The sequence below is a fragment of the Miscanthus floridulus genome, chromosome 8 (assembly GCF_019320115.1).
Source record: "Miscanthus floridulus cultivar M001 chromosome 8, ASM1932011v1, whole genome shotgun sequence".
Taxonomy (NCBI): Eukaryota; Viridiplantae; Streptophyta; class Magnoliopsida; order Poales; family Poaceae; genus Miscanthus; species Miscanthus floridulus.
In genome coordinates, this window is record NC_089587.1 from 52,219,150 (window position 1) to 52,230,155 (window position 11,006).

The 11,006-nt window shown below is 41.9% G+C and overlaps 1 protein-coding gene across 8 annotated transcripts; it reads left to right on the plus strand.

Moving 5' to 3' along the window:
- Positions 1 to 4,280: 4,280 nt before the first annotated feature.
- LOC136476376 (transcription initiation factor TFIID subunit 10-like) lies at positions 4,281 to 8,418 on the plus strand. 8 transcript variants are annotated; one of them, XR_010763557.1, is made up of 8 exons: positions 4,281 to 4,787; positions 4,853 to 5,037; positions 5,121 to 5,185; positions 5,324 to 5,386; positions 6,383 to 6,654; positions 6,749 to 6,877; positions 6,967 to 7,052; positions 7,784 to 8,418. XR_010763557.1 is itself a non-coding variant. In XM_066474189.1 (8 exons), the coding sequence occupies exons 2-5, from the start codon at positions 4,900 to 4,902 to the stop codon at positions 6,465 to 6,467; spliced, it is 351 nt and encodes a 116-aa protein (XP_066330286.1). In that variant the 5' UTR covers positions 4,281 to 4,787; positions 4,853 to 4,899; the 3' UTR covers positions 6,468 to 6,654; positions 6,733 to 6,877; positions 6,967 to 7,052; positions 7,784 to 8,418. The 8 variants fall into 8 exon arrangements, 5 of the variants coding, with proteins under 5 accessions (XP_066330286.1, XP_066330288.1, XP_066330289.1 ...); XR_010763556.1 differs by having other exon boundaries at positions 6,383 to 6,633; positions 6,733 to 6,877; XR_010763558.1 differs by having other exon boundaries at positions 6,383 to 6,633.
- The last annotated feature ends 2,588 nt before the right edge of the window (positions 8,419 to 11,006 follow it).

An 11,006-nucleotide genomic window follows, 5' to 3' on the forward strand; every position in this document is an offset into this window, starting at 1 on the left:
GAGTGATTTGTCTGAGTGGCATTGCTGCCTTGCTGGGTACTATGCCATAAAAAGGTGTGCTTGTTGGTGTGATCATTCCGGCGAGTTGTAGTCCCATCTTCCTTAGAGTTTCTGAAAAAATGATGTTGAGTCCGGCTCCTCCGTCGATTAGTACTTTCGTAACAGTCATACCGGCAATGGTTGGATCTAGAACTAGTGGGTAGTGGCCTACGTTTTCTATGCTGGTCCATTGGTCTTCTCTTGAAAATTGGATTGGATACTCTGACCAGTTAAGATATCTTGGTGTAGCAGGTTCTGCTGCCATGATGGTTCGTAACGCTAGTTTTTCTTGATGTTTACTTCTAGAGTCTGGAACCCCAGCAAAGATTACTGCCACTGTCCCTCTGGATTTTTGGAATCCCTTGTCTTCATGGTTGTCTCCTTCTTTTTTCTAATTGTCTTCTTTATTGTTTCCCTTGCTATCTTTTCTAGTGTATCTTTCGTTGAAGGTGTAGCAATTTCCAACGGTGTGCTTTCCATTTGGGTGCAAGGGACAACGTATGTTCTCAATGTCGTCATATCTTCTGGGCTTGGTAAATTTCATTGATTTGTCAGCCATTGCTACTGTGTTGTCTAGACCACGCTTTCTCTCCTAATGTCTGCTATTTCGAGGAATTTGTCTATCTGGGTTGTCTCTGTTGTTTCTATCTGGGAATCTTTCTCGTGTCTTCTCCTCTACAGTAATCATTTTTCCACTGTTCTTCTGAATTCTTCATTGTTTCTTGGGTTTTCTTTATAGAAGTCTTGAAACTGCCACCTAGCCATGATTCCGTGAGAGAAGGCTTCGATTATTTCTCATTGTGTGATGTCATGTACTTGAGCTCGTAGTTTGCCAAATCATCGATAGTAATTTCTGAGACTTTCACCTCCTTTCTGCTTGAGTCCTTTTAACTCTGCGTGGGTGATTGGATGTGTAATAATTCCCGCAAAATTTTCACAAAAAGCTCTTTGCAAGTCTTCCCAATTTCTAATTGATCCTAGATTCAATTTGTTAAACCATTTGTAGTGGCATGGTTTCTAGGGCCATGGGAAAGAACAAGGTTTTGATGTCATCGTCTCCTCTGGCCAATTCAATCGATTGTGAGTCAATCCTAAGTCATTGCTTTGGTTCGGTCTTGCCATCGTACTTGGAGTGGTTGGATGGCTTGAACTTATGAGGTACACTACTAGAAATGTGTTTATCAATGACGATTCAGTCATGACGCTTACAAATTTCGTCACAGAACAAGCACCTTCTATGACGAAATTTCTAGCTTCGTCATAAGTAACAAGTGACGGAGCTTTGGCACGAAGAATAATGATGAAAACAAAAGAATCGTCATAAAACAACAAAACTAAATCGTCATAGATTGTTTGGCTCGTGTACCACCTCGAGGACATGGCGTCGTGGTCCCACTAGCAGGTCCCACCTCGAGGACGTGGCGATGTGGTCCCACCATTGGGTCCCAACCTCAAAGACGTGGCGATGCGGTCCCACCAGCGGGTCTCAGCCTGAGGATGTGGCGGCGAACAAGTGGGGCAGCGTGGCCCACATGGTCCAGGTGGACCTGCATCCTTCCGCCTCCCTTTTTTTGCCAAAAAATAGCGCACGCAGGGAGATTCGAACCCGTGACCTGCTGCTAGACATGTTGGTGCGTTACCACTGGAGCACTCACCGTTTTGTGATAAAGGCATGCATGTTTTTCTATTTGTAAACGTATAACATGATAATTGATGATTTTTTTCCTAAAATTTTCTAAAATCATTCTCTATCAATTTTCTAAAATTTTCTAAAATCATTCTCTAAACGTATAACATGGTAACGACATTGTTCACAAATGTGACACATCTCTCATAAGGATTTATAAACTATATGAGACATGTGTAAGATTAGTGAACAATATGTGCTAAGAATTTATCAAATGAAGAAATGATCAAAATAAAAGTTGTAGATATTCATGAGTTGAACAACTTTGGTATTCATTGCTTTTTATGTTGAAATCAATTTGGGTCTCAAATTTTGGTTCGAACTTGTTGTTTTTCAAAATTTCAAATTTGAAAGGTTCAAATTTTGTCAAATGATAAGATGACTAAAATAAAAGTTGTAGATATTAATGAGTTGAACAACTTTGGTATTCATCACTTTTTATGTTGAAATCATTTTGGGTCTCAAATTTTGGTTTGAACTTGTTGTTTTTCAAAAATTCCAATTTGAAATGTTCAAATTTTGTCAAATGACAAGATGACTAAAATAAAAGTTGTAGATATTAATTAGTTGAACAACTTTAGTATTCATCATTTTTTATGTTGAAATCATTTTGGGTCTCAAATTTTGGTTCGAACTTGTTGTTTTTCAAAAATTCCAATTTGAAATGTTGAAATTTTGTCAAATGACAAGATGACTAAAATAAAAGTTGTAGATATTAATGAGTTGAAAAACTTTAGTATTCATCACTTTTTATGTTGAAATCATTTTGGGTCTCAAATTTTGGTTCGAACTTATCATTTTTTAAAATTTTAAATTTGAAAGGTTCAAATTTTGTCAAATGACAAGATGACAAAAATAAAAGTTGTAGATCTTGATGAGTTGAACAACTTTTGTATTCATCACTTTTGCATATGAAATCATTTATGGTTTGAAAATTTGGATTGAACTTGTCAAATTTTAAATTTCAAATTTTAAAATGTGTAAAACATTGTCACATCCAAGTTTGATCAAACTTAAATGCTGAAGCATGATTTTAGAAATTTTTAGGAAAAAACTCCATCACATTTGGAGTTAGTATGAGGGAGAACAACTAGTTACAAAGTTTACTCACAGATTAAAAAGAGAAATCACACTGTTATAGATGATCCTTACATGATCTTAGTGAACAGTATGATTTCTTTTTTTAATCTGTGGGTCAACTTTGTAACTAGTTTTTCTTCGTCATACTAACTCTAAATCTGATGATTTTTTTTCCTAAAATTTTCTAAAATCATTCTCTATCAATGTATTTTGTTGGTTTTGTCAATATATACATATGAAAAGTTTGAGCAATTTAAATTTTGAATTTCAAAAAAATGCAAATTCAGACAATATTTTGGTTCCCCAAATGATTTCAGCTGAAAAAGTGATAAATACCAAAGTTGAATAACTCATCAATATCTACAACTTTTGTATTGGTCATTTCTTCATATGACAAAGTGGTAACGACATTGTTCACAAATATGACACATCTCTCGTAAGGTTTTATAAACTATATGAGACATGTGTAAGATTAGTGAACAATATGTGCTAAGAATTTGTCAAATGAAGAAATGACTAAAATAAAAGGTGTAGATATTCATGAGTTGAACAACTTTGGTATTCATCGCTTTTTATGTTGAAATCAATTTGGGTCTCAAATTTTGGTTCGAACTTGTCATTTTTTAAAATTTTAAATTTGAAAGGTTCAAATTTTCTTAAATGACAAGATGACTAAAATAAAAGTTGTAGATATTAATGAGTTGAACAACTTTGGTATTCATCACTTTTTATGATGAAATCATTTTGGGTCTCAAATTTTGGTTCGAACTTGTTATTTTTTAAAATTTCAAATTTGAAAGGTTCAAATTTTGTCAAATGACAAGATGACCAAAATAAAAGTTGTAGATCTTCGTGACCTCTACAACTTTGATGTTTATCAAATTTTCATTTAAGATTATTTGGTGTCTCAAAATTATTTTAGTAGTTTTGATTTTAAGGGGATGCCACATAAAGAAACAAAAGAACTCCTTTTAGCTTCATTGTTAGAGATTTTCTGGACCCTTTAAGTTGAACTCTTCAACACGCTGCTTGTGCATTGTTGTGTCGCAAAGCTATTCTATAGTTATGAGATTGGTACATGTTTAAAAAACAAATTATACATTTAAAAAACAAATCCTAAACGTAGAGGTTACGGACCGAAAAATATACAACATAGCTTACCAAGGACTCAAGTCCGCGGCGCCGCGAGCATCCCACCCCCTCCCCCCAATGACTCTCTCATCCCCAGGTCCAATTTAGTTCCCCAAAAATTTTGCAAAATTTTTCACATTCTCTGTCACATCGAATCTTTAGACGTATGCATGAAGTATTAAATATAAATAAAAAATAAAACTAATTACACAGTTTAGACGAAATCCACGAGACGAATCTTTTAAGCCTAATTAGACTATGATTGGATACTATTTACCAAATAACAACGAAAATGCTACGGTGTCCATTTTGCCAAAAATTTTGCAACTAAAATGGCCCCCAGTCATTCTCTCGTCTCCTCCGTCTATCTCCTCGTCTTCCCCATCTCTCTCGCCGCCGCCGCCTTCCTCGCTTGGCCCTCGGGCTCGACAAGCGCGCCGCCAAGAACACGCGCCGCCTCCTCTCTCTCTCTCTCAGATCGGACCCGTCGAATCCTCCCCAAACCCTATGCGCAGCCGCAACGAACTCCGACGCGCCCCTAGCTCCAGCCCTCTTCGACGCCCGCACCACCGCCGGCCGCGCGTCTCGCTGCGGGGGGCCCTCCGCCAGGCGCGACGCCTCGACTTCGCCCCGTCCCCGACAGGCCAGCACGGGAACCCCGCCACGACCAAACCCTAGCGAGCGCCCGTCCCCGTCCTCGTCGGCGCCGCCCCTCTCCTCGCCGTTTATTCGGGCTCCCGCCTCTTGTTACAAGTGGGTCCAGACGTCCAGTTGCAGGCCACGAGCTGCTGTCGTCGTCGGTGACACCTATCGCAGCTTCCAGGTCGCCGCCAGCGGGCATTCTCCCACGGTGAGCGCCGCTCCTCCCCTTCTTATTAGCGATCTTCGCGATTTTTACCCTTCGAATCTTACCAGCTGCTCACGCGGTGGGGGCAGTGAGGCGGCAGGGCGTGAGGTCCAGGATGATGAGCAGCGGCGGCGGCGCAGGAGGCCCTGGCGGGGGCATGGGTCCGGAAGTGGGTGGAGGGGGGGACGGACGGCACGACGACGAGGCTGCGCTCACCGAGTTCCTCTCAACCCTCATGGACTACACCCCCACGGTATGGTGCCGCCACTTCCCTCTTGCCTTCTCTACTTTTCTGTCAGCGGTTTAGCCCTGATGCTTAGTTCGGTGGTGCGGAAGATTCCCGACGAGCTGGTGGAGCACTACCTCGGCCGCAGTGGGTTCCAGTGCCCCGACCTTCGCCTGTGAGTGCTCGTCCTCTTTCCAATCTCTCTTCCTGATGGATAGTAGTAAGCTGAGATCTGATCAGTGCCATGGATTAAAACTTAAAAACACAAATTGCTTGATTTCTTGCACACATAATCTGATTTCGTGTTTTACAGAACGAGACTAGTTGCTGGTGCCACCCAGAAGTTCCTATCAGACATTGCTAGCGATTCTCTTCAGTGAGTAAATTCATAGTCTCGTTATTACAAAGTAAAATGATTCCCTTCTTAATTTCATTGATAGCATATTCAAGAATTAAACATTATCATTCTTTTCTTCCATATGAATGCAAATCTTCTGTGCAATACGCAATTCCATATTTTTGTTTGGTTCGGCAAGTTTATTAGGCTTCAATCAAAATCCCTCCCTAATTGCATGTACTTGTGAAATTATTCGTCGAACACATGTTTTTTTAAGGTGTCGCTTAGGCGATAAGGCTTGCTGGAAATCTAGGCGTCCCTGTCGCCATGATCAAATAGAGAGGGAGGGAAGGAGAACCAAAGAAGAGTGGGAGGGGAGGGGAGGGGAGGGGGCCATCAAGGCCAAGAACCCGAGCTGCTGCCATCCCTGCTGGCTCCGGTGGGAAAATGACGTATCCTGACTGGCTCCGGTGGGAAAACTGGAAGCCAACCAAGCAGGCCCATTATTTACTTTTCAAAAAATATTAAAACATATCCCTGTACTGAGATTTGGAAAAATGACGTATCTGTGTATCTGTAATTCTGTATCCATGGTACATAGACTGAGGGAAGGAGCACTGACACGAGGGACAGATGTAGGTCTCACCTTACTGCCTTAAGAACCACGTATCCACAGTCAATGTAATAATATCGGAATGATGACAAACGTTTTCCTATTGTTACAACATTTCATGTTTCTACTGTTCCATTCAGAATATGTTATGATCCTAGTTATCACTTACTTGCATTTATGCCGGTTGTAACTCAATCACCTTCCCACTTGCTGAAACATTGTTCGCTCTCTGCTGCTCTCGCAAAGTTTACCATGCCACCATAGTGATGGATTAGTCAGGTGGATATTTCTTGGTAGAAAAGAATATACCCCGTCAGGTGGATAGCTCAATGAATTCCAGGCTTGTGTTCATGAAGGCTACCATGCTTTCTATCTAGCATGTTTCTAGCGATGCTGAGATTCTTATTCTTATTGCTTTCCAGGTCTGATGTTTTAGTGCTCCTCTACAGCCTACTGAAATTTCAGGAGTCAAGAGAGTTGTTCAGGAGAAGATGCCTGAAGGCATAAATGAAAGCGGCCTTACCTTGACTGGGTTCCTTTTTCTGCATGCCCTAAATATTGAAAAAGGTCGTTTGGAAGCTACATGGACTGTTTTGAGGAAATTGGTTATGACAATGACATCAAGCTTAGGGATGATCTCATTGCAATGCCAATTAAAAGAGCTCCTGATCAAGTATGTTTGCAGCTCACTTAGGTACCTTGCTTTTTAATAATTTTGTTGTTGTTGTTGATTGTCAGATCTCTTTTAGAACTGTGTCTATCTTCTTACCAGCGACATATGCCTTCAGATGGTTGTGTAGTTACTACTGCACTTGCTTGGCCTGGTGCAGCATGAATAAAATTCCGAAAAATTATACTGCACTTGGTCTACTGTGAGCTCTTTGATTCACCTTGGCAAACTAATATACATCCCATAGGTAAAATGCAATGCATTTTCATCTTAACCGTGCAACAGTTTCTGTCGTATCTTTTTTCTGTCATCTTAACTATGCATGTTAACAACCAGACCACGGTGACGCTTAGGGTGGAGGAGGCTGCCGAGGCCACACAAGAATGAGCCGGATCAGCTCCAGTCGAAGATCTCGGCCTTAGGTCAGTGCCAGCGGTTTGAATCCATAGGGCACTTCATTTGTACTTTTTCACTAGGGTGATTTGGCTTGGGCCGTTCGTGGCTAGGTTAATTTGTACTGTTTCACTAAACTGACAGGTCAATTTATATTGTTCCACTAAATTGACATTGCTTTGCCCTTCAGAACAACTATATGACACTGTCTACAAGCAGTTACTTTTCTACATTGCTTCAGATTGAACTGTGCTATCAATCAAGCTTTTAGTTGATGTAGCATCAGCCAAAGAAAGATGGTATATCGGTCATTTCATGCTCTAGCTGCAGACAAGATATTGGTAGAAAGGTGCTTTGCACACACCTCGCTGAACCTTTGCCACGGCGATCACTGCCACCAAGACATGCTTATTTAGGCCTCTGTATGTAGGGTAGATAAGACGATTGACAGAAAATATACTTATTGTAGTTCTAACTCTTTCAGTGTGTGCTGTGAAAGGTATCAATGTATTTCAAATGAGATTAGTGTTAATTAATATATCTAACTCCATGTATCGTTGATTTTTAGTGAATCTTAAACATACCACATTTATGCTTTGTTAGCGATGCATATATTATCTTTTGAATGTTTGATTTGTACTACCGAAAGTCGCCGTAGCGTTAGCATAGGTTTTTATTTTTTTAAATACATCTTGTGTGATATTTCCTCCTCAAATTAATGCAATAAGTATCAACTAATGATGGGTCATTGCTGTTTCAGTCAAATATGGAAGCTTTGAGGACAGAACCTGTTGCTGAAGGTGAGACAGCAGTGTCCAGTGTGCAGGTTGTGTCCCAGGTGCTCTCCCAGAACAGCTCAAACCTTTTCCTAAAGAGTGTTGGCATCAAACCAGCGCCATCCTCCAAATCATCATCATCAAATGAAGGCGAGCTTCGGGAGCAACTAGCAGCTGAAGCTACGGCTGCTGTACAAGGTGAAATCGATGAACTCAGGAAGAGAAGTGAACAAGCTGATGAAAAGCTGGCGAGGACACAAAAGGAGATGGAGGAGTACAAGAAGCTGACAGAGATAAACAAGGCAATGGAGGAGAACAATGCGCTCCTCAAGCGTATCTTGGCCATCAACAATGCTTCTTCGACATGAGCGCTGCTCGTAGCTGCTGGTTCATTAAGCAAGGGGTCTGTTGATGATTTTGTTTATGTAGTAACTTATGTTGCTGGTGGTTGGCAACTTTTTATTATTTCCTGTGATGTTAATGTGAACTGAGATGAAACTAGTAGTTCAAATGTGATGTCTATTGAGTTATGTGAACCGAGTTTAGAATTGTTGATTAAGTTGTTGGTCATTGGAATACTGGATCTGTTAATTTATGGAAGCTTTTGGTCATTCCAGTATTATTTGCATTCTGTAATGAAATCAGCATGTGCACTTGATGAATTATCTGACCTTTCTGTGACGATTTGGTAATTGATTCTGTGACGAATTTCTATTTACTTTAGTGACGAAAATGAGAACCTATCACAGCAAGCCTTGCCCAATAAAAAGTGGACACGTGGACCATCCACATCACTGGCCACGTCAGCTGCCACGTGGTCGGACACGTTACCTGCAACGTGGACGCGCCACGTGGACAAGACACGGCAGCTGCCAGCGTGGCAGACGTCGTCTGACCGCCTAACAGACGACAAGTCATGACGAAAAAGGGGCTATATCAATGACGAAAATAGATCATCATAGAAAGAATACACTTCTATGACGACAGCCATTTCGTCATAGAACAAATGCACATCTATGACGAAAATAGATGTTTCGTCACGGTAGGTAAAATATGACGCGCATTCAATGACGAATACCATATCGTCACAAATTCGTCATAAAATAATATATGTGACGATTTTGGAGTCTTCAGTGACGAAAGAAGAGCATCATTGATGTACACATCCCTAGTAGTGGTAGTCGTATTAAAGGAAGTCTGTTCGCAAAATAGGGGAATCTATCATGCGTTTTGGCTTCTGTATATTCTGATTCTGCGCCCCCTTCTTGTCAACTGTTGTCTTGGTGAGAGTAGTTCTATGTGGTTGTCCGAGTAGGTGCTCTGCTTCTGGCCTTTCTTGGTTGCTCGACTCTATTGTTTTGACTGAGGTTTCTTCGGCTCTTTCCGTTGTGACTTCCACTTGGTCTAAGTCTTTCGAAAGCGGACTTGCTTTGATTTTGATCTTCCTGTTCATGAGATGTTGCCCTTCCATTATGCGTTTTAAGGACTGTTGATTGGAGAAAATCTCGAAGCTATTCTTGTTTTTCATTGGGATATGAGGTCGCCCTGAGTTCTTCTAGTGCTTCTTGGATCTTATCGTAGGGTGTATTCGCTGCTCGTCCTTCTTCGACCTCTCATTCTGATTTCCTTCTATTGTACTCGGCTAGGTCTAATTTATATTTGATCCAAGTGTCCTTTCGCTGTTTAGCACGGCGTTGACGTCCTTATTTCAATTTGTTCTTTTTTTCTCTCGCTTGCCTCTGACTCTCAGTCTCACCATCGTGCCCCTAGATAAATGGTGATATGTTGGCTTCGGACTCATCTGAAGACCTTACGTCAGGTACTTCCGGAGGGATCAATGGTGATCTAGGACGGCGAATCATGAATACTTCTCTAGTGTGAGTTGCTCTGTCATCGTTGTTGATTTCTATACTATCAGAGCTGTTGATAACTTCAGTAGAGGTTTCAAAGTCATAGATCGAATCTCTTTCTTGGTAGGGTAGAATTGCTGTTGTCATATCATTGACTAGTTGGGTGCCATCATTCTCAGGAACGGTACCTGGCCAGTGAATGATGTAGTCTTGAGATGTTATGGTTAAAACGAGACCTTCCTGGGCTCCCTTCAGTGGCATTCTAAGCATGGGATAAGTGGATCCTTCGGGCCATATCTGATAAGATGTTGCCAAGTTGTGGAATCCAAACGGAAGAGGACCCGACTTCTTTGAAGTACTTTCAGTGAACTCCGAGTAGTATTCTTGATATGTTGACGTCATGTTCTGGAGCTTTGTCAGAAAAGAACTCAGTTTTCTGAAAGAACTCGGATAAGACTTCGTCTCGGAAGCGGGACTTGAGTTCGAATCGGATGCGTGAAGTCGCGGAATCCGAGTTGGAATGGAAATCGCGAGCTGCGCGAATCTTCTAACAAGCGACCTGTCGTTGTCGTCGACTGAAAGAGTCCTGATGATGATCTGAATCTTTGAGGAGACGGCCTTGGAGCTTGCCATCATCGCCCGCCTCACAGATCTATGAACCAAAGATGAAGGTTGATCCCTTCGAGAAGATCATGTTGTCGAGGTCCATCGAGCTCTCGGATGCAAAATCACCAAAAGCCCCTACCTGGAGCGCCAGCTGTTGATGTTTGACCACCGATAGCCTACCACAGGGGTCCCCGGGATAGTATGTTCGGGCTTCAGCGTATGTAGAACTCGATGCTTAACGCAAGAGACAGTCAATTTATCATGGTTTGGACCCTCGATCTTTGATCGAGTAATAGCCCTACGTCCAGTCGGCGTTAGCCTTTGCGTTGATTGATTATTAAGTGTTGTGTTGTACAATTATTGTCTTGAACTCCCGATCTAAGGAGCCCTACCCTCCTTTATATAGTCAGGAGGCCAGAGTCCTAGTCGGTTTACAATGAGGGTTCCTAGTAGGATTACAGAGTAGTACTGCTACTAAGATTATAGGAGAAGAATCCTAATTAGACTAGGTCTTCTCCCTTCCTTGCGGGGTATCCCGTGGGTCCTGCACCGACACCTAGCAAACCTTGTTCGAGCTGGTCATGCACTAGAGCGGCAAACCCACCATCGCGCCGCCGTGTTGTGCCCCATCGGGCGCCATAGCCATGGGCAAGCTTGTGCGAGGCCCTTAGCAGATCAAACCGTAGATTAGCAGTGTTCGCAGTGGTATGGCGAGCATGAGGGTGACCTCCCTGTGGCCTAAGAGCTCACC

Excerpts from the sequence above, each read along its gene's own strand:
- LOC136476376 (XM_066474189.1), top strand. The coding sequence starts at position 4,900 with ATGATGAGCAGCGGCGGCGGCGCAGGAGGCCCTGGCGGGGGCATGGGT. Across the intron at positions 5,186-5,323 it reads CAGTGCCCCGACCTTCGCCT|AACGAGACTAGTTGCTGGTG; the intron begins GTGAGTGCTCGT and ends CGTGTTTTACAG. Across the intron at positions 5,387-6,382 it reads ATTGCTAGCGATTCTCTTCA|GTCTGATGTTTTAGTGCTCC; the intron begins GTGAGTAAATTC and ends ATTGCTTTCCAG.